The sequence below is a fragment of the Gallus gallus genome, chromosome 10, assembly GCF_016699485.2.
Source record: "Gallus gallus isolate bGalGal1 chromosome 10, bGalGal1.mat.broiler.GRCg7b, whole genome shotgun sequence".
Classification (NCBI taxonomy): Eukaryota; Metazoa; Chordata; class Aves; order Galliformes; family Phasianidae; genus Gallus; species Gallus gallus.
Window position 1 is genome coordinate 20,277,462 of NC_052541.1, and position 22,814 is coordinate 20,300,275.

General features: G+C 44.5%; 1 protein-coding gene across 6 annotated transcripts in view; it reads left to right on the top strand.

Moving 5' to 3' along the window:
- The first annotated feature begins 3,564 nt into the window (after window positions 1-3,564).
- TP53BP1 (tumor protein p53 binding protein 1) overlaps window positions 3,565-22,814 on the top strand; it is a 34,320-nt gene continuing 15,070 nt past the window's right edge. For 3 of the 6 annotated variants that reach the window (XR_005862781.2, XM_004943995.5, XM_040706717.2), the window contains exons 1-13: window positions 6,725-7,018; window positions 7,088-7,239; window positions 7,469-7,539; window positions 8,333-8,488; window positions 8,952-9,033; window positions 9,643-9,788; window positions 11,339-11,459; window positions 13,621-13,712; window positions 15,046-15,272; window positions 16,274-17,507; window positions 20,379-20,498; window positions 20,967-21,203; window positions 21,725-21,770. Coding sequence is in view for 5 of the 6 variants with exons in the window: in XM_004943995.5 (XP_004944052.2) it covers window positions 6,845-7,018; window positions 7,088-7,239; window positions 7,469-7,539; window positions 8,333-8,488; window positions 8,952-9,033; window positions 9,643-9,788; window positions 11,339-11,459; window positions 13,621-13,712; window positions 15,046-15,272; window positions 16,274-17,507; window positions 20,379-20,498; window positions 20,967-21,203; window positions 21,725-21,770 (2,858 nt within the window). In the remaining variant the exon portion in view is untranslated. Of the gene's footprint in view, window positions 3,660-6,724; window positions 7,019-7,087; window positions 7,240-7,468; window positions 7,540-8,332; window positions 8,489-8,951; window positions 9,034-9,642; window positions 9,789-11,338; window positions 11,460-13,309; window positions 13,386-13,620; window positions 13,713-15,045; window positions 15,273-16,273; window positions 17,508-20,378; window positions 20,499-20,966; window positions 21,204-21,724; window positions 21,771-22,814 lie in introns of those variants that run through there. The other 3 variants (XM_015292141.4, XM_413957.8, XM_015292143.4) reach the window with 3 other exon arrangements.

Below are 22,814 nucleotides of genomic sequence, written 5' to 3' on the forward strand. Positions count from 1 at the left end.
CCATCTCTGAAGCTCTGTGCTTACAAGAAAGACTCCACCAAGGAGAGATCTCCAGAAAGAAATCCTTTCCCAGTAGGGGGTCAGTCCTTAAATGGGGTCTAAGAGAGGTGCAGCCAGGCTCTACCTCTTCCTGTCCCACAGCTGAATTGCTTTCACCTGTGCTCCCAGGGCTGACCGGGTGCTTTCCCTGAGTGCTCAGTCAGTGGGTCAGCTGTGACTCAGCAGCTCCCACACACCCACTGAGCCCACCCTGCAGACACAGCCAAACCTCCAAAGGTTCATAGGGCAGCGCTCTGGCACACCTCTGTGAATCTGACAGTCTGCACTATTATAAGCCTCTATGAGAAGAAAATTGGGGGAAAAAAGCTAAATACAGAAAGGGGGGGAAAACCCATCATAGTTTCTATGGGCTAGTATGGATGTTGCCAGCTTACAGAATTTTCTCAAATTGAATTATTTACTCAAAAGGTTCTCTGGCTTTCAACAGATAAAATGGGGGATGATGCAAGAGGTCCTTTTCACACTGAAGGGCAGTGACACAGCTGAGCATCATCTGTAATAAATCAACTGATAAACAGAGTGAATCAAAATGGAACCATTTATTTTCTATGTGCTGTAATTTGCTCAGCAGTGTTAATTTCATTGTCTCACAGGATGGAAGCAGGTAAATATGCAAATAAAGAGAAAGACCTGCATATAAACACCCAGAATATGATAAATTCCATCTTGAAAGTAAGACTTGAAAGCAGGATCATGAAGGGCAAACATGAAGATATGTGATTCCAGAGATTTTTATACCAGCCTTCTGTTTTCAGATGAGTCAATCCAATACTTGCTGCTTATTTTTGACATGGTAGCTTTCCAGAGCTGCAGCTTTTCTCTGCAGTGCAGGGAGGCTCCTCCAGCTGGCTTTCTGCCAAAGGAAATGAAATGGAGGCATGCAAACCGGGAGTGAAACCTTAAAGAGAATACTGAAGCATGATGCTGTACTGGAGCAATGAGAATCTCTTGGGAATGCTGTTTACAACCAAGAGCCATATTTTATATTGTGATCTGTTTGCATTCTGCAGCAAATTATGATATCATGGCATTTCTGTTGTTTTCTGATGTGATCAGCTCTCTCTACAGTCACAATAGTGATGTGGCTGTGCAGTCATACTGCTGTTACATTTCATCAGCCCTACCATCCAGTAGGGAAAGGAGGGATGTCTTGTCTAAGAGGTTCTCCTTTATTTCTGTAATTCCACAGTTTAGGTACATCTAATAGATCTGTAGAGAGATTAATGTGCAGGTTTCTGCTCTCATGTGCCCCACAGTCACTGGCACTCCTATAAAGTATCACAAGCTGCCTGAGCTGAGTGCAGACATCATGGATCCTGACAAGCATAAACAAAAAAAGAGTGCCTTCGAACAGCAGAAGGCAGTGAATCACAGGTAAATGGCTGCTATAGAAATAGGCCTAAAGTTTAGGCTCAAAATAGTATAAATAGAATCTTAGTAATGTCAAGGAGAGAACAGTCTATACAATTTCAGTTTCTCAGTCCTTCAGCCCGGAATGATAACTTTCTGTGCTCCCCAGCTAAGAATGTTCATGTGAATATAATTATTTCTGGGAACCAGAGATCTGTAGCAGTATCTGAATAAGACTAATGTCCTTAACCAAGGTAAAATATTAATTCATTTTGGATGAGGCCTTTCGAAGTAGCAGAGAAACTTTGTTCAGGCCCTGATCTCACCTGCAGGAATCACAGCTGTCCTTGGGACAGAAAAGCCCAGCTTTGATAATGCTTCCTTGTTGGAAGGGAGCTGTGTTGCCATTTATACTATCTCTTCCAGGATATGTTGTAAGATACAGAAGGAGAATCAGAGGGATAAGTCCATCTGATTTTTGCTTCTTTTCAGCACTGTGGTTGATTTATCAGAACAGCGCTCCTTTTCCTCTCACTTCTGCCTTCTGAAGGCTTTGCATAATGCTGAATATCTCCTGTGAAATACAGAACAACTGCATCTCTGATCAAAACTAGGATCTGACTGCCTATGAAATTATTGCTGTGTATTCATTGTGACATTTCTTGTGATCCTGAGCCTTAGCATTAAAATACATGTGTATGGGAACTGTTGAGTCATGGCCTGAACCACTGCTTGAGCACCCAGGGAAAGGACTGGTCAGCCCTGGGAGCACAGGTGGAGACAGTTCAGCTGTGGGACAGGAAGGTGTGGAGCCTGGCTGCACCTCACTCAGACCCCATTTAAAGGCTGACTGCTACTGGGGAAGGATTTCTGGTTGGAGATGGCTCCTTAATACAGCTTTCCCCTGCAAACCTGGAATCTTCTGATATGGGTGAGCAATCTTCTGCCTTCCTTTATAGCACCTTTCTATTGTGCCAGTCCTTCTGTCATCGCAGCTTTGTTGTAATGCCTTTCCCGTTGTGTTGATGTGTCCACTTGCTACAATCTTACAGCACAGCTCATAGTAAGGAGCTGAAATCTTACAGTCGTATATCCATTTTAGGTTACTGTTTATAACTACCTCCCTTTTCCTTTGAAATTTGGTAGACACTTAGTGTCATATGTTACTGGTCGGTCTGCTCACTGGAGGTTCGGGAATCACCTTCTTTGAGCTTGAAGTTCACCTTTCTCAGATTGATGTCAGCAGCACACCCTCTAGGGGTCGTCGTGTTGTTTTGTTGTTACTATTCTGAAAATGACTTCACGTTAAAAAACAAATGCTAGGTTAATAATCCTTAATTATTAATTAAGCCCTGGCATGAACCCAGAGTGCTGGATGGTGCTGCTGTGAGGATAGAGGTGAGACAGCTGAAAAAGAGCTGAGAAGGAACTCCTGGTGGATGCTGTGTCCTTTGGGTACAGGGATGGTTTAACGACAGGATGGGGCTGGGCTGAGCATGAGTTGTGTCTGTGCTCCCTGGCTGAGTGGGATGTGGTTTTCTGGGATGACTGAGGCCAGACTGGCCTAGTTGTTGTTGACTGTCTGGGGTTCTTTTCTCTAAGAAGGGTCCCAGGCTCTGGCAGGGATGTACGATGTCATACGCCGTGTTTTCAGAATCTGTACACTCTGGAGTGAGCCCAGATGTAGAACAGAACCAGCTTTTCTCGAAGCCCGTCTCCCACGTGCCAGAACGCCTCCAGGGACCGCTCCGCTGTCAGCTGCGTCCCTTCGTCAGCACCGAGCTGTTATGTGCGGGGCTGCAGGAACTAACCATGTCCACAGGGGGGCGCTGTGGGGACGCGCTGCGCTCTTGGTCGCGCGCCGAGGCGGTTATCAAAGGAGCTGCTGCACCTCACCGCGTCCTCCAGAGCCTGGGGGAGTACGGGGCACAGACGGGCACTTAGCAGGGCGTGGGCTGTGAGCATGGATAGACCCGAGTGCTGCGCTGGCTCTCGCTCTTCGGAGTCACCCAGAGAAGCAGAGTCGAGCCTTTATCTTGCAAACCGAGAAATAAGAGATCCAGCGCTGAGGGCTGACAGGGCCCCGCCCATCCCCGCCCCGCGCGGCAATTCCCGGCCCCGAGGAGCGGTGCGGGCGGAGCTCGCTGTGTTGCCGCCCGCCTGAGGTCAGCGGGGCGGGGACGCGGCTCTGGTGCCCCTGCTTCAGCCTGAAGAGGCGGCTCCGGCTGCAGGCTACCGGCTGCAAGTAGGTAAGGACGGCCGGGGAGCCGCCGCGGCCTCTTCTTTCCGCCAGACGGAGGCCCGTCCGGGAGGCAGTCGGGGCAGCTCCGTCTCCGGCGGAGCGCTGCGCTGCGCACGTCCTGCCCAGGAGCTCCGTCTGCCGCCCGGCCGCTCTCCCCGGCTCCGCGCCTGGTGGGGCTGTCCGGGGCGCAGCTCCTCTGCGGGGAGAGCGAGGAGGGCTCCGCGCGCGCCGGCAGCGGCGCTCTGGGATGTGTCGGGCGATGGCGGTGCCGCTGTGCCTCTGACGTTGCCTCGGGCCGGCTGCAGTCGATGCAGCGCCAGCTGTTTGCAGTTAGCTCTAGGCGCTTACCATTGTGTGAAGCGCGTCGGCTCGTGTTTACCTCGGCGTCTGCAGCGTTCTCATTTGCCGCTGGGCTCGGGCGCTGGGACTGCTGAGCGCTGAGCAGCGTCTGCTCCCAACTCGGAGCAGAGGACAATGCGTGCAGACACCGCCGGGCCGTTGTTACAATTCGTATGGGAGTAACGTCACAACTGTTAAAAATCTGAGTACCTAACCTAGCTTCTCAAAGGCAGGTGATACGTTTACTCCTTTGCTAAGAGGAGGTATCCCGTTAGGTACCTTATTTTATGTATCTAACTCTGACTTGAAATGAGGATCCAGCATTTGGTGCTCTGCGTGAATACTGTGCTCAGGTTAGGTTAAGAGTGAAGGCTGCACTGAGATGGAGAAACAGATTCACAGTGAAAGAAAGGAGGGTGAGGACCAGGAGACCTGGTTCTCGTTTCCCATCCCCATTAGTAGACTACATTGGAAAGAAGTGCTCAGAAAGCAAACAAGCAAACACTGCTTCCACTTTCCATTGCAAGTTCTTAAGGATACACGGAATTCAGAAAAATACTGCATGAATGGAAAATCAGACAGCCTTCATAGCTGAAGTCTTATGTTGGATGTGTTGCTTTTGAGGGAAAATAAGCTTTTATCCTCGTGCTTAGATGGAGGTGGCCACACCCTATTCCTAATTTATGGTAAGGCTCAGGTAAAATGCAGTCTGCAAACGGAGGGGGGGTATTTAGATCAAAGGTACATATATTGTAGTGAAAGCAGGTTGTTTTTCCTCATGAAAAAGGTGGGGAAAAAAGAGAATACAGATACAATACAGAAAGAAAAAGAACGGTCAGCTTTAAAACTAGCACTCACCCTTGGCATTTACTAATTTGACTAGTTGGACCGAGCTCTCAAACTTATCCCACTGATTTATACAGATGTGTGGAACTGTAGAAACACTGAGGCTGGAAGGGAATCCCAGAGATGATCTGGTCCAGCTACCTGCTTCAGACCAAGGACAGCTTTGTCTGTCTGTTACTACTTAAAAGGAAAAAAAAAAATCATTAAATGTTAGAGACTGCATGATCTTCAGAGCTTCCATTAGCTTTTTAAAACATTTATTTCTGTTTGAATATTGTGTTTAATTCCAACCTAGTTGCAGTTGTAAACCTGTTTGCAATTCTCCTCCTGTGAACATGAAAAGCTATTTGCTATCAATGTTTTTCTATTTGAAGGCTGTTACAGAATCTTACTCTTCTGATGTCCTGCCAGTGGATATACTACTCAGCTTCAGACTTGTAGGTGTAGACTAAAAAGACTTAACACATCTAATGCATGCATGCTGTGTAGAAGTTTGATGTGTGATGTTTGCACCTTTTGGCAGCAGCTTGGCACTGACACATCGCTTTCACAGGAACTGTGGCCCTCTGGGACAGTTCTTTCCTTCTGTAGGCTGCTCTTACCTGTGCTGTGCTTTGTCCGTTTTCCAGACCATTGTTTAGTTTTTCTTCCAATGCTTACTGTTCCTCTCAGTTTCATGTTGGTTGTGAATTAGTAAGTGTACTTGCTGTTTTATGACCAAGGCAATGAAAGAAAACAATGATCAGAGTAGGAGGCAGCACGTTTGTTTGGGCCCCCTTGTCTTTTCTCATTGTTTTTTTGACTGAGTCAGCTTTTGTTCTCTGTTAACCTTCTCAGAGAAGGGCAGGACATACTTCAGACTTCTTGACACGAAGCACCCAGCACTGTCCCTTCAGAGGAGCAGACCAGCAGTTCTTTTGTTTGCTTTCCTGCTAATGTGTCTGCAGGACAATTTTCTGGTTGTTGGGTATTTCCGGCTGTTTCCATCTTTAAGCCTTAGCTGTTTCTGACCCTGTATGCTTCTGCCATTCTTTAGTACTGATCCTTTGAGAAAGGAGTAGTCATTTTTTTCCCCCCCCCATGTTTTCACATCATACCCGAATCAAATTGTGGTTTCTGATAGCATTTTTATGCTTTATGTTAATGTAGCCTGCACTTGTGCCTTTAATAATGAGACTGCCATCTCTTTGTAAATGCTTCAGTGGCATAAGATCTTGCCTGCAGTTTCGCTGTATTGATGTCTGTTGCTCAAGGTCCGCTTTCTCCTTTTTTCCTCCCAGAGGCAAATCATACCTCTGTCGGTCCGCCTGCACGGACTGCAGTTATCAGAGCATGTCCTTTCTCCTTTGTTAGTGTGGACTGTCCCCGTTGCAGGAGCGCCTCTAGATGAAGGTCTGCTCTGGAGCCTTGGTTTGAGCACATCTTTCCAATGCAGTAATGACGAGCTGAGTTCTCTAGAAGAAGCTAATTACAAAAATAGCTGCTGGAAGGATAGAAGTGTAATAGAGATGCAAAGAGAGATATAGTTGTGTAATGTTATATGTATCCGGAAATGAGCTTATTAATAACGAACTTAAAGGGAGGGCAATAGCAAGCTTGGAAATGACAGTGAGCCCAGCGAAAATCGGTAGCGAAGGGCCACAGAGGTTAAAAAATAAGCGTGAGCGAAGTGCTCGTGCTCAGAAGGCAGCTGTGCTTTCTGCTCTGCTGAACGCTGTGGGATGTTTACAGATTATTTTGTGAGTAACCGTAAGGGAAGACCACGCACCGACCCCGCTCCGCCCGCGGGCCGTTCCTGCGCATGCGCGCGCTGCCGCTGCGCTTCCGAGCGGCGCCCCCCCGCGTCTCCCCGGTAACTGCGTCTCGCGCCGGGGCGGGCGGTCGCGCGCCTCCAATCCGCGCGCTGCAAGATGGCGGCCGCGGGAAGCGCGGCGCCGGGCGGTGGAGAAGTGTAGGGGCGCGGCGGCCGCGCTCTGCCGGGCGTTCCCGGCCCCTGCGGTGCCGTGCATGGAGCCTGTCGGCAGCCCGCTGGACCCGGGGTTCTCGCAGCAGGGAACGCCGTGTCTGATCGTGGAGGACTCGCAACCCGAGGGCGCGGGCCCGGAGCAGGACGCGGAGCGGGCCTTCCTCGGCGTGCTGGGTCGCCGGCTACCGCTGCCGCGGAGCCTGAGCCCCGTGCTGGTGAGCGCCCCGCGCGGGGTGGGGGCCGGGCTCGGGCACGACCGTCTCTGACACGCGGCTGTGTTGCAGGAGATCGTCTGCGGTCACGCCGGCAGCCGCGAGGCGTTCCGAGAGCGGCCCGCAGGTGGGAGCGGTGTGCGTGGCCGCGCTGACGGCGCGGTGCTCGCAGGGCCGATGGAGGGCGCCGCCGACGAGATGCCGCCGCCCGGCCCGGACAGCAGGTGGGCATGGAAATCGGGCCCCGGCCTCCGTCTCCTGGCGCTTTTTCGCCCTTTGAGATCACTGTCGTACGCCGTGGGCGGCGGCGGTGGCTCCGGCGCGGTGCCCCTTGGCGGGCTCGGGGCGGCCGCTCCGGCTGCAGCCGCCAGGAGACCCCGCAAGACGCAGAGCGCCGTCGGAGGGCGGCTTGCAGGGAGCCCTGAGCGATGCGAGCGGGTGTTTGTGTTGCAGTGCCTGTGGGAAGGCTGCAGAGAGATACGAAGGGGATGATGAGGACTGTCCTGCCTTGCCGTACATGGAAGGTAACTTGTCGATGTCAGTTACACACCTTCCATTGTCCTGCCAGGGATGGCCATGCTGATGGTAGAATGAGAGAAATTACCTTTTTTCTTCCTGACATAGGTCTGTAAAATTTGGTGTTTGAAAATCTATGACAGTTTGATAATGTTGTTATTAGCAAAGAGCTAGTGTAGTGGTAATGCTAAGTCACAGCCTGAAGCAGTGATGGAGCACCTGTTGGGAAGGCAGGGCCAGCCCAGGGGAGCTCAGATGCATACAGTGCAGTGCACTGAGTGATGGGAAGGGCTGGAGCCAGGATCCATCCCTTCCCAGAAATCATGTAAGAGTTGGCAGTAGAGATGAGGGCATCTTTTTGAAGATTCCTGCATACCTGAGGCCTTCCAAAGGTAAACAGCTTCTTTCCCTTATTTCTGTGCCTGTGGCTGTTGCATTTGAGTGAATCCTCTCTCACTGCAGCCTGGGTTCTTGTTGTCATTGTTGCATTTTCCATTGTGTTACAACTGGCGTTATGATTGTCCTCAAAGGTGCAGGGTCTGTATTACCAGGGTTTTCTGTTTGTGATAATCAAATATATAGTAGTACTTAATGGTATTGTGAAAGGCCTTACTGCTTAGCCCCGGTTTTGGATGTAATGGGCATGGTCACTGTGCTGTTACCATATTTTTAAATTATTACAGTTGAGATGAGAGTGTCTTTATTTATTTAGGGTGGTTGCAGTCCCCTCAGTGTGTCCTCTGCTCTTGTGATTATTTTGTTTTGTGCATATATATACTAGTTACAGATGTTTTGCATTAGATACAGGAACATCACAGCTGCAGTTTGGCGTTCTGGAGCTCTCACAAAGCCAGGACCTGGAGAGTGATGTTGCACCTGATGAAGATGTTAGGAATCAGCTTCACTCTGGAGCTGCTAGCCTTTCTTCCAGAACTGTGAAGAATGATCCTAAAGATGGTACGTGAAAACTTTCTTTGATGTCCCTTTGTTGCTCTGTCATTTTTCTTTCTCCTCAATTGAGACATGTTCTGTGTCTCTGACAGGAAATACTGTATTAGTAGCATGCAACAGTGAGTTTGCAGTTCAGAGCTGAATAGTATTTTGCCTTGTCTTTACTTCGGGCTAGTTACGTGTTTCCTTATTGCTATCCAAGTGTCATCATTAGTTCTTGAACCTCTCTTTCCCAGTTTATTTTCGGAACATTCAGATACTGAATTGTATCCCTGGTAAAAACCTCATTTCATCTCTTTTTTTTTTTGTTTTAATTTCTATTGTTATCTTTGATAGTTCAGTATTAAAGCTTCTTCATACGATGCTTATTTTGATATATGTGTAACTTACAAAGCTGTACGTGCTTCTCTTTGTGTATTAATCTAGATGACCTGAGTGACAAAGTTGTTGTTTTTCTCCACCTTTCTAGAACTGAATGTTAAAAGCAGGGAAACTGTCACCAGCATAGAAACACATTCTGCTTTGGAAGGCCAACCAAAGGAGTTTGAAGGGTAAAACAGTCAAAAGGTTTATTTTTGAAGGCAGTGTGCATGGGGTTAATTTAAAAAATATACTGATTTTTTTTTCTTGTAAACAACTGAAATGTCTTTAAACGATGCTTCAGTCATGAATATTGTTTCAAAACGTTAATTATTACTATATGGACATTAGACTCATAGGAGAAATATAGAGGCTAAGTGGTGGTTTCCAGGATTCTGTTGAGTATTTGCTATTGTACACTTCGTATTTTCAATTATTTTTAAATAATAGCTGGAAGCTATTTATACTATGTTCTATGCCAGATACAAGATAAACTAAGTGTTATTCTATTGTTGCACTCTGCCACAAAATAGTAAAAAAAAAAGTGAAACTAAATTCTTAGAATTGAAGTCATTAGAACAATCTGCATTGTGTTCAAACATCACTTACAGTGGTAGAAAACTTGGAAAATGTTTCTGGAAATTTAACTTGTCAAGGATGAAGATGGTTTTTGTCAAGTGAGAGATAGCTGCCTGCTTCATTTGTTTTCTGGCTATACAGAGTTGAATAGCTTTCACCTATGCTGATTGCAATTGATGCATTGAGTTTCTCTTGGGTCACAGACTGTGTTGCTTTCCCAGAGCGCTGCTGGATGCAGAAGAACATTCCAGGAAAGAGATGCCTGACTCTAATCTGCCTGAAAGTGAGAAATGCGTTGACTCTGGTCACGAGGAGTTGGATATCTTGTCGACTCAGGAAGAGATGTTTCCTGAAAATAATGTAGCAGGTAACAACAGACAGTTGAAGCAGGAATGACCATCCCAGAGATAATAATCATTATTCTTGCGTTGTCTCTTCAGTCATGTAATGTTTTAGGGTGTGAGTACTGTGACTATTTTTCAATTTTTTGCTAAAATTGATAACACCTTGGAAATGAAAGGCTGTAACTATGCTATAGACCACAGTTTCCAGTGGTAACAATAATGCTCATCCTTTGTAGCAGCGCACAGTCTAAAACGTGGATAAGTACTGTAGGCAAATATTACAGGCTTTCTTACACTGAATAACTTGGGTTAGGCATTGGCTAAACTATGTCCCCTAGTACCGTATCTGCATGTCTCTTAAATGCATCCAGAAATGGGGTCTCCACCACTTCCCTAGGCATCTGATCATTGATGATCAAAAGGGCTGGAGTACCTCTCCTATGAGGAAAGGTTGAGGGAGCTGGGCTTGTTTAGCTTGGAGAAGAGAAGGCTCTGGGGAGACCTCACTTCAGCCTTCCAGTACTTGAAGGGAGCATATAAACGGGAGGCGGAACGGCTGTTTACGTGGGTGGATAGTGATAGGACATGGGGAAATGGTTTTAAACTGAGACAGGGAGGTTTAGGTTAGATATTAGGAGGAAGTTTTTCACACGGAGGGTGGTGATGCACTGGAACAGGTTGCCCAAGGAGGTTGTGGTTGCCCCGTCCCTGGAGGCATTCAAGGCTAGGCTGGATGTGGCTCTGGGCAGCCTGGTCTGCTGGTTGACGACCCTGCACATAGCAGGAGAGTTGAAACTCAATGACCATTGTGGTCCTTTTCAACCCAGGCCATTCTGTGATTCCGATTTTGTTCCAGTGCTTGACCACCCCTCTCCAAAATACCTCATATAACTTTCCTCAGTGCAACTTCAGGCTGTTTCCTTGTGTCTGATTTTTTTGTCACCTGAGAAAAGAGGCCAGCACGGTCCTTGCTATAACCTTCTTTCAGTTGCACAGAGCAGTGAGGTGTCCCCTCAGCTTGCTTTTCTCCAGACCAAGCCCTCATTCCTTCCGTTATTCCTCAAGAGTCTTTTTTTTTTTTTTTTTCAGTCCCTTCACTAGTGTTCCTCCTCTCCTCCTGTGCTCTGGCACCTAAATGAAGTCTCAGTTTATGCTTTAGTTTTAGTTTGTGTACCGCTGTGTTTGTACTGGTATAATCTTCTGTAAATTCTCTGCACCCAGAAGATTCAATAATAGCTTAAGCAAACAGTCTGTGCTGTGGTGGTTGTGACTTGTCTTTGAATCCTTGGAGGTAATGTTGGAGCCATTGGGGATTTTTCTTGTAAGGTATGAAGATACGTATAGTCTGATCTGATTAAAAAATAATATCTTCTGTAGTTAGAAGCTACCTTTATCATATGAATTTTATCATGCTCACGTTTCACATGCTGAACTTTCACGTGCTGTCTTTCATCCAGTTCTGTGTGAAAGCTGCCTCAGGTAGACAAGGACAAGCTGTAACTTTCAATAAGCAATAATTCTCATTATTGGACAAATTTTTAATCTTATTTCCTTTTGTTTAAAATTTCTGCAGGGAGTGACTGCCTTGTAACTGGAGTGGAAGAGGGAAGTTCTCTGGCCTGTACCCCTGCCCGCAGTCTGCACCTCCTGCAGCTCTCTGGACAGGGATCCCTTGTACAGGAGAGCCGTTCCATGTAAGCAGAAAAAAACAAAACCAAAAAAAACTACAGCAGAAGCAAACAAAGAAAACAAGATTAAAGCTACAAAATGATAACCAAGCTGTATTACAACAGTTCCTGTATCACTGTCACCACTTTATTTACCTTAGTTTGTACAACCATGGCAAGCTACCTTAGTTTGGGCTCCATGTCACCTGTTTGTGTTTGTACCTCCCAATTTGGAGTATCCATGTAGTTAAATAGGGCTCTCTCAAGTATCTATTCACCTGGTTTGAACAGGTAATACTCATTATACCTCTGCTTATTTAGGTGGCATTAAATTAGAGATTGTGAGGAGTTTTAAAATATTTTGTCTCAATCTCTAAAGCAAAGGATGTTTACACGTGTTTTCTTAGTCTCCTAGCATCCTTCTGTCAGAAAGTGTCCATATGTGCATGAGGCAGGTTTTCCTCCTGTTAGGTAAGGGATGCTTCAAATAGGAATCCTTACAGAGAATATTGATATGTTTGGTTTTTTTTTTGTATAGCGTTATTAAAGGCTACCATGCTTGCACTATAAAGAATGATAATGTAATTTTGTTGTTATGATTCAGATATTTTCCTTTGGTGTGTGTGGTATATGGGACTTTTGCGTAGAACTGCATATGTAGTTTAGGGTGAGAGTTCACAGGTTGCTTCTGTAGTGTCCCTGGTTAGGTTTGCTGTTGAAAGGATATATATAGCTGAATAGGGAATGAAGTTGCAGTTTCTAGCTTGTAACCCTGGACTAATTCTTGAAAAGAGCTCTTTACTTAACTGGCTTTTGTTTGGGAAAGACTCCTACTGAGCTTATTAGCTCTATTCCAGCACCAGCTGTCTGCTGAGAGTTCTTTCTTTGACTTGCCCTATTGTGATGGCTCTTTTTTTGCATATAACGATACTGGATATGATGTACTTTCTCCTGCCGGTGACTTTGCCCTTCACTGCTGCCTAACAGTTCTTGCTAGCTCCGTTTCCTTTCTGTGCATGTGTATTGTCTTAGGTGAAAGCTGTCAAAGCAGACAACAGTTCAGTTTGTGTTCTGGCAAGGTTTCTTTGACCTTTGAACCTGAATTGCTGACTGATTGAATTTTTTTTTTGAGGAGACTTGCAAGAGCTTTCTGCTTCATGTTTGAAGTGTTCACAGTCTCCCCTGCCTAGCCCACTAACAATTTAGCTTGAAGACTTTCCCTTTCTCTCTGTGCCCCTGCCATGTGGAGGTCCTCATCTTTCCCTGTCAATGACATTATCATCAACTTGTGCTTTTGTCTCTCATCTTAAAACCATGCCCTTGACACTTCTGCTTTTTCAGCTACTGCACTATTTATCTCTAAGTGGACTGTATACACTGTACCAATTATCTGTAGATGTCTCTTTCCTACTGTACAATGTGAAGAGCAAAGGCATACTTTCAAAACAAATGGGTTAGATCACCAGGTTATGGCCTATTTGTTAACCAGTGCTGTTGCAGGCAGTCAGGAAGAGACTTTGGTCTCCCTAATTTCCTATTAAGTATGCATTGTCAGGTGACTTTCTGGTTGTATTTCTTGGCCAAAGCTGAAACCAAATGTAGTTTAAGTGTAAAATTTCTTCTACAATGGAGGAGTATGGCTTTATTTTCCAGTAAAATGAAGTAATTGTGCCTGTGTAGCCAATTACTGTTTCTCAGGTCTGTTGCTAACCCCTGTGTATGGGAACTGTTGAGTCGTGTCCTGAACCACTGCTTGAGCACCCAGGGAAAGGACCCAGTCAGCCCTGGGAGCACAGGTGGAGACAGTTCAGCTGTGGGACAGGAAGGGGTGGAGCCTGGCTGCACCTCTCTTAGACCTCATTGAAGGGCTGACTGCCACGGGGGAAGGATCTCTTTCTGGAGGTCCTTCCTTGGTGCTGCATTCCCCTGCAAACCTGGAATCTTCTGATATGGGTGAGCAATCTTCTTCCCTTCCTTTATAGCACCTTTCTATTGTGCCAGTCCTTCTGTCATCACAGCTTTGTTGTAATGCCTTTCCTATTGTGGACTTTCCAGTTGCTACACCCCCAGTACTCTCCTCTTGTGAGAGGACTCTTCTTGTGGCAAGCTGGAGTTGTATTTGGGGAGAAGTTAATACATTTTCTAGTGATGTATTTTCTTGTCCATGTTACTTTTTCTTGGTCTGCAGTGGCTCTCCAGGTGTGGTTGTTCCTTCTCCTGTTGGCCTAGCATCCAGTGCTCTCATCCCTACCAGTCCTACTGAACAGGACCAAACAAAAGGTAATTTTTTTTTTTCTGTATACTCTCCTGCTTTTGTTTCTTTGTTCTGTAGTTTAGTTTGGGCATACAGCCTTTTCAGGACTTGTTCAGATTGCTCTTAAAGTATAAAGCAGGATTGAGGATGCTTAAAGAGCTAGATTTGTGGAGACCTGTAATTGTGACTCCTGATAAGCTGTCTATTTCTTGCATAGCTATCATAATAAAATTAGTTTTGTTGGCTAGTTCTCTTTCTTTATGAAATATTCCTCATCCTTCACATGGAATACAGATTGCTGCTTGCCATTGGCCTCCTTTCTTAGGGGCAAGCCATTCTCGTGCTACAGGTATATAGGTGTCAGTCTTAAATATATGCTGTTGGAGTAGTAAGAAAGATGGAAGAGAACATCTTGCCTTAAATGACTTCTACAATACTTAAGAGTTTTCATATGTTACATGTGTGTATTCTAAAAGGTTGTGCAAGACAGCTTGCTCTGTGTGATACCTTGGTTCTTACATGTTACCTGTTTGCTATCAGGATTAACATATCCACACAGACTTTCAATATTATGGAAAATTCATATTCCTTTCTGTGAGATTTCCATCTCATTTGCTGCACAGAATCTGAAGTACCTTTAGAATATGTTTAGTTAGTGGGGTTTGAATTTGGTTGCATTTTAATAGAAGCAGCAAAAGAAAAGAAAAAAAAATGAAAAATGCTTTATATAGACTTCAGATAGTTGTTTCTAATTGTGGAAGTTCTGGACCTTAGGTAGCAAGATAGTTATGCGAATTCTTAACAAAACACTCCTTCCTCCTCTCCCTGGCATTTAAGGACAGTGTAGCAGAAATGCTAAGTCACAGCCTGAAGCAGTGATAGAGTACCTGGTGGGAAGGCAGGGCCAGCCCAGGGGAACTCAGGTGCATGCAATAAACCTGAGTGACAGGAAGGCCTGGAGCCAGGATCCACCTCTTCCCAGCCCTCATTTAAGGGTTGGCAGTGGAGATGAGGGTATCTCCCTGGAGATCCCTGCCTATCTGAGGCCTTCCAAAGGTAAGCAGCTTCTTTCCTTCATTTCTGTGTCTGTGGCTGCTGTATTTGGGGTTGTCCCCATTTGCTGCAGCCGAAAACTTTGCTACCCTGCTATTATCACTGTACTTTCCATAACATTATAGTGTTACAGATAGTTTTGTTGATTTCCCCATCCTCACTATAATTTATCTTGAGAGATATCAGGTTCACCCATTAAAGTGTGAGAATGTTGCACAGGCTGCTGAAAATAACTCTTTTAGCAGTAATGTTGGAAACTGGGTACAACATGGGCATCTGCTAGTAATTTTTCATCTTTAAAACCAGATGAACAGGTGGATATCTCTACTGCTGCAGAAGGAAGAGAGCTGGTGCAGAAGGGGCAGAAGGAAAAGAGACTGATGCAGGAGGAGCAGAAGAGAGATGTGCTGGTGGAGATGGTTATCCCACCAGGGCCTCCTGTTGTGCCACAGGCTTCAACTCCAGTGTCCCAGAGTGCCCCAGCCTTCTTTCCTGAATCTTTACCTATACCATCACAACCAGTGTTCTCTCATGTGAGTGTTCATGTGAATATTTTTTTGGGTATAGTTTTTGTGGTTGTTGCAAAATTGTAATTTGAGTCAACCTCTGTGCTTCTGTATTGGGCTTCCCTACTGAGACGATTCTCATGAGCTTCCCTTTTCCCAGCAGTCACACTTATACGTTACTCTTCTGTATGTGTAATTATGTGTGGCAGTTTAGCCTGCAGAGAAAATGCATAACACCTTAAGAGAGGGCGTAGCTACTGAGCATAGGATTAGTTATCTTTCCTTCTGTGTTAGAAACTTCTGTGCTTTTGTGTTATTTCTTTAAATGGCAGCTGTTTTTAATACCAAACTGTACATTCTGCTTCTCAAACTATGTCAGAAGTTAAGCTTTTACCAGGACTTCCACTTCTGTCATTATTTGTCATGGGTAAGGTGAAACTGCTTTTGTATCTTACTGTGAATATTCTACTGAATGCTAGAATTCACTTACTGCAAATGTATTTTGAGTTGCTTATTATCTGTTGTTTTCTTGGGATTGCAAAGGGCTTTAACAGATACTTCGTGGCCTTGTAGCTCAGTATAACAAATTTCATCAATTTAAGGCAGTAAATAGAAGCTGTGCTAAAGACTTCAGTAGTTGATGCAGGTGTTTCTCCTTAGCTGAGAGTGGCTTTCATACCAATATGATAGATTATAACAAAGAGTTCTGGAAATCATCTTTGTAGTTTGACTAAAGCCAGCTACTGATTTATCATAGTTGCCTGTGCTTCATAGTTTGGTAATGGGAGAGGTGAACTAAAGACCTTGTGTGACTGCTACAGAGGTACTGAAAAGTAATGAATTATAATTTTTCTCAGAGAGGGTGTTGCAGTTGGCACTTGTGTTTATGGATTAAAAATCTTTTTTTATCCATTGTTTTGTTCTGAGCTTGCTCTGTTTCATAATCCTTTGTCATCTAAAATAATAAATGGCCCTATTTGGGATACCTTAATGTTCTGTGTCTCACTTAATTTTTTTATAAACTCTAGGATATCTTTGTTCCAACTCAGAGCCCAGAGAAGAATGAGGGAGAAGAAAAAGCTGCTGTTTCCACCTGTTCATGTGTACCAGGAGACCTTCCTGGACCCACGGATACTTTGTCAAAGGTGCCTGTGGAAGACTCTGTGTCACAGACTTCTGAGTCCTGTAATCTGATGCTTTCTGCAAGTGGATGTAGCCAGCCTACAAACACAGAAATCAGTTCAGACTCTCTGAAAACTGGCCATGATAATGAAGCTACACAGATCCAGATGATTTCTGAATGCAGTATTTCAGACTTGAGATGCTCTTCTGTGGAGGAGGATGATGACAGAAAAATGAGGCTGGATGCAGGCCATCAAGCCCTGTCTGAGAACTGTGAGAAAGCAAAAAAGGAGGATATACATACTGCAGGAAAGCCTGTAATGCAGTTAGGTAGTGCAGGCATAGCAGGAGATGGGACATTAGCCCCTACAGCCCATCAGGCTCGTGGATGTATTTCTGGAAGTCGGGCTTCTACGGAGCAGTCTCACCGTGAGACCTTGTCCCGTGCTGACAGAAGAGAAGCTCAGTTAAAGGGCTTTTCCCTGAAAGAGAGTTCTCAACATGAGGCAGTTCCTGAGACTCAGTGTGAAGAACAGGAAGAGAAGATGCATATAGAAGAGAAGCAAATGAATGAAGAGTCTCTTAACATGACTGTTTCTCAGAAGTTCCTTCTTGAAAGGAAGATAGAGCACTACGAAGAGATGGAAGTAGAATTTGCTGGTGGTTCTTGTAAAAATAGCAGAAAACTGTCTGAGACCCAAGACCTAGGAAAGATTGGACCAGAATACCGGGGAAAAGAAGCTGTAAAAGATGGTGCTTTTGGCACTGGAGAGGCAAAGAATGTGGATAAACTGTCCTGTAAAGCTGCTTCAGAAAGCATGCCAAAGCTGAATGAAGTTTTATCTAAGCCTTCTGTAGGGGACTTATTGGAACAGCACAATTTGTTTCCTGAATTAAAGATTGACATTCCATCCGAGATGGCATTGTGCGCCAAAAGCCATGCGGAAAGTTCAGAATTACATCAGATAGTGGAGACTCAACCACCACAGCAAGAGAGGGAAGCTGACATACTGGTGACTCAGCAGGAGAATCAGGTGCTGAAGAATACAGAGATTACTGCTATGACAACGAATCTGGAGCAAGAAGAGCAGATGCAGCTGGAGGAGCAGACAGCTGCTAAGTCCCCCAGTCCTTCCAATGGTAAGTGAATTTTGGTTAGTAATTCGTAGGTGTATGCTTTGAGTAATGTCAGTGTGTACAATCTTCAGCACTGGTCCTCGATTCACGTTAAACAGTGAGCCTTCAGAGCAGCATTGCAGATTACTCTTACATGCATAATGTGACTGTACTTTTTCCCCTTTGCGGCACTATTGCAGGTAAGAGTGAAGTACAATGAATTTATTAATGTTCCTAACAGCTACTCGCTACTTTGTGGTAGAAGCTCTCAGCAATTTTAAAAACCTGCAGTATTATGGCCTTGACAATGCTGGTGGATTTTTGTAACTTTGATCTTTCTTGAAGCAACAAAACTAGTGTTCTTGAAAAGAGAATGTAGTAGTCTGTGCTTCCTCTTTTAGGTCTCCTTGGTTGGTTGGTTCATTTAGTTTTTAATTTGTTTATTTTTCTTTCATTCTTGGGGAGGATTTTCTTTTTGGAGATGCCTATGCATATAGCATCTAAAACAACAAATATATCTTGAGAGCATTTTTTTGAAGTTGAATGGCTTTTCACAGTCAAACTGTTAATCAGCAGCATTCCTTCATGTATCCTTTGGGGTTTTTTTTAACTGGGATGAGGTCTTTTGCAGTAAGCTAAAATGATGGATGGTTGTGACTGGAACTTAACCTACTACAGATTTTAAAGAAATAAAGCAATCTTTTCACTGTCTTGCTGTGCAGCTATGCACAGGGAAGAAGGAGGACCCAGGTAAGGCTCACTGGCCTGTACTTACCTCTGTACCTGGGAAGATCATGAAACAGATCCTCCTGGAAGACACGTTAAGGTGTGTGAGGGACAAGCAGGTGATTAGACAGCCAGCATGGCTTCACCAAGGGAAGACTGTGCCTGATAAATCTAGTGGCCTTCTATGATGGAGTGGTGGTGTCAGTGGACAATGGGAAGGCAACTGATATTGTTTACCTGGACTTACGCAAGGCCTTTGGCATAGTCCCCAGTCGTATCCTTATCTCTGTATTGGAGAGAGATGGATTTGAAGGGCGGACTATTTGTAGAAAAGGAGTTAGTGGGAAGGTTGCCGCCAGAATGTTGTGGCCAGTGGCTCAGTGTCAGGGTGGAGGCTGGTGATAAGCAGTGTCCCTCAGGGATCCGTCATGGGACCCTTCCCTGATTCTGATGGGACTCTTATCAGGTCCCTTCCAACCCAATTGTTACGTGATTATTTAATATGAAGGTGAATGTTGGATGTTTTTGATGCTATGTTCATAGTTTTCTCTAATGAAAAGAAGGAAAAATAGCTTTATTGTGTAGAAAATAATACTCTGGAGGAATCTGGTCAAAGTACTGCTCAGGAAGTTCATAGGTGATCTCATTGTATGGCATTTTAAGATCTCACAGTAATTTTTCTGTGAAGGAGTCCAGGGTATTTCGTATGTGGGGAGTGGGTATTTCTGTTGGCAGTTTGTCACAGTCAAGAGAACAACGTTGGTATTTGAACATGAGAATAGAAAAATAAGTCATATTTGGAGAAAATGAATTTGGAAATTAATGCTGCTGGTTGTAGCATAATATAAATATGCAAAATACGTATTTGTATTACACTACTTGATCTGTGTTAGGAGGGAGTTGAAGCTTTTGAGATGTTCTGCCTGCTATCTCCTGAAACACGGTGGAAAAGGATGCAGTGGTACTTTTTTTTTTTCCTTAAGCATTGCTCCTTCATTAAGGTGTGAAGAGCTGTAAAGCATCCAGCTTCTCTTAATGTTCTAGTAACGCTTATTTCCAGTGGAAGTCTAGTTGCTTGTCAGCAGACTATGAAGGACACATAAGTAAGCAACAACATAGCATGAGGACTAGAAGGATCTCCAAGAATAGTCCAAGAAGCAGGAGTAGAAACAGTGATGAGGTTTGGTTGGTTTTCTTGGCTGTAAGCACATACTGCTGACTGCAGTTTTTTGTCTGCTGGAACCCTGAAGTCCTTTTCCACAGGGCTGCTCTGTTCACTTGTTGCCCAGCCTGTATTTGTGCTTGGGGTTGCCCTTACCCAGATGTAGGATCGTACAGTTGCCTTTTTGAACTTCACAAGGTTCATGTGGGCCCACCTCCCAAGTCTGTCAGATCAGTCTTACCACTCAGCTTGGTGTTGTCAGCAGACTTGCTGAGAGTGTACTCAGTCCCATTATTGGTGTCACCAACGAAGATGTTAAGTAGTTCTGGTCTCAGTACAGCCCCCTGTGGGATACCACTTGTCACTGCTGTCACTTGGACACTGGGCTGCTGACTGTGACTCTTTTGAAGGCAATCACCCACATGGTTCTTTCTCTTCTGAGTGATACATCTGTCAAGTCTACATCTCATTTTGGACACAGGGATGTTGTGTGAGGCAATGTAAAACTTCTTGGACACATCCAGCTAGATGATGTAAATTGCTCTTCCATTATCCTTGGTGTTATCACATCATTTTGCACGAGGTCAGATTATTAATTCAGGCAACATGTAGCTCTAACAACTTATTTATGCCTTAACCTTCATTTCCATTTCTGTCGTTTTTCTGTGCAAAATCCCGAGTGTTTCTGAAGCAAACCTGCATTCTATGAAAGTTCAACTTGTGTCGCTGTACTTAGCCTCATTTTTGTCTAAATTCTGGAGGTAATTCCATCAAGGCCACCACAGTCCAGTCTTCAACCAAGAGAGAATTTCCACACAAAATGTGAGGAAGATCCGTTAGAGCAGCAGTCCCAAGACAGTAACTATAATTGTTCAGGATGATTTTGTACAGTATAGCACCACAGTTATGCTTTTTCCTCATTTCTACACCATAGTGAGCTATGCTTTTGGTACTTGAACTGAAATATCCTCCTGAAATTATTAATGTTGGCCCTCCATGTCTTTTAGCAACACCATTTCATTTCACTTTGCCAAAGGAGGGTGATACCATTCAACCACTGACCAGCATAACACCACCTCTCACTGGCCAACTTAAAATGGGACCTAGAAGACACAGCACACCAATTGGTAAGTTTAATCTGAATAGTTCTGTTCTTCAGTGAAAGCCTGTTTAGAAGCTTTTGATTCTAGATGCAGAATGATAGGATAATTTCTTCACTATGATAGGATATTATAGTGAAGAAGACATTAGTACTCCTTGACGAGGGCTCATTCCTCTAGTGCTGCTTGAGTATTGGGTTGTATGAAGCACATCCTCCTTGTATTCATTACAGTCATGTATACACCTCTATTAAGGAATACAAAAGACGCCTCTGAGTAGAGGAAAAAAGTTAGACAAGGTGATTCTTTTTTGCAAGACTTTCTCTGCCAAGGTCACATGAAACAACAGCCTGTAGTTGCTGAATAAAGGGGGGTATATTTTACTGCTTTGTAATAGTAAATTATTCTCATCACAAGCTGAGGATGATACTTGGGCAGTGTAAACCATGGTGGCTCCTTGCATTTGTACTTTTTTTGTTGTTTTCCTGTTTTCAGTGGATGATAGGTGTCCAGACAGCACTATAGCAACTAGTGATGTTACAGCGGAGGGCACAATGGGGACCAACAGTGTCACTGTGGAAAGTGCAGTGGTGTCAGCAGATGTGTCAGAAGTGTGTGAAAAAGGAGATTCTTGTGCAGTTCCTGAGGCTGATGTAAAACTCTCTCTACGAATGAACCTTGTTACCCCCATGAATGATGGGAGCGACGAGTCCTTACCATTCAGCTTGGAAAGTAAGAGCGTGAAGCACCAGAATGCTCAAGTTATACTAGATCTTAGCCTTAACTCAGAACCTCTCTGTGGTGTTCCCTGAGACAGTCTCTGTAATCTTGTTTTTCTTTTGGGACAGTGTCACTTAAATTTCTTACTGTTTGTACAGTGCTTTAAGCAAGGTTGGAGTGAGACGAGAGGCCTTTGTTATGGGGAAGGGTATTTCAAGCAGTCTGAAAATTGTGATGTGTAGCGTCCATGTCTCTAGACAGAAAATAGATTACGCTGAAGGAAAGAGAAGATACTGGAAGTATACTTTGAATGCACAAGTTTGACAATGTCTTAATCGGAACAGCAACACATTCCGTCTGTTAGTCTAAAACTTGATATACGAAATACACACAAGCTCAAGCCTATGATGGTGAATTGGGTGGGGAGGTCTGGGGTTGCTTTGTCTGACCTTGTGTGACCTCTCAGCTGAGCATGGGGTGCTTGGAAAGACAGAGACTGGCACTGAAATTCTCTCCCTTCCCTCTTGTTTCAGAGCCCACAGCCAGTGACAGGAAAACTGGATCTGCTGCTGCTGCCAGGTAACCAGGCTTGTTGCTGTGCAGAGTTGATGCAGAAATCTGGTTAGATCCTTTTCCTACTCGTTACCAGGGACAGGGGTTTAAAAATTAAAGTGAGACACACTATTCAGTTTTCCAATCAAGTTTAAGTATGTAGGCATGGACACAGGGTGGGTGCCCCACCTGCTGTTTCACTGCAGGCTTTGTGCTTCCTGATAGTGTCAGCATTTTGCCTCATTTTGATTATAGTCAGAACAGAAATTGATGTCTTGTGCAGTCCAGAATGCAAGTCTGCACTATCCAGCTCTTATATTTAAACGCATGGTTTCCTCTTTTCTTACTGTCAATTTTCTGCAAAGAATCTCAGCTCTGAGGAGTTCTGAAAGAAAATTCTTTTTGGTGTGAGGCTGATAGAAGAAACATAAAGTCACTGATGTACTGAGATCACAGTTTAATTTGTTGACCAAAATGTAAGTTACTCCCTTGATCTTTTCCTCTGTATGTATCTATTTTATCTCTTATGTAAGTAATACAGTTTCAGAGGCTGGTTGCTGTGTAGTGTATTTCCACAGTGCCTACTGCTGCTTGATTGTAACTTTTGGGCTGTATGTTTTGTAAGTACTGATAATAGCCTGAGTTGGAGGACGCTGTCTCTAGTTCTTGAAGTGAATGTAATGGTTTGAAGCAGTGAGAAAACTTTGAAATAAACTCTTTTTGAGGATAAGTTGCCTCTCTAGGTGTAGATTGAACTTGAACTCTCAGGGTCTGTGTTATGACTCTTAGTCCTCGTATTTTTGCTGTGTTGTGAAGATCCTAAGTTAAGCTGTAAATTATCTAGTGGTGTTCCCCAATGGCTACTGGAGGTAGTGGTTGGTGAAACTCCTGATAATGCTGCAGTTTTTCACCCTCCATTTTCTGCAGTCACTACATTGCTCTTGGCTGTGAGGTTGTTGGCAGAAGTGACAGAAGTGCTTATGCAAGATGTTTCTTGATCTTTGAGTCTGACCATAGCATTTGTTCTGTGGTCATATAAGTCAACAAATTCAAAGCCAGTTGTTGTTGCCT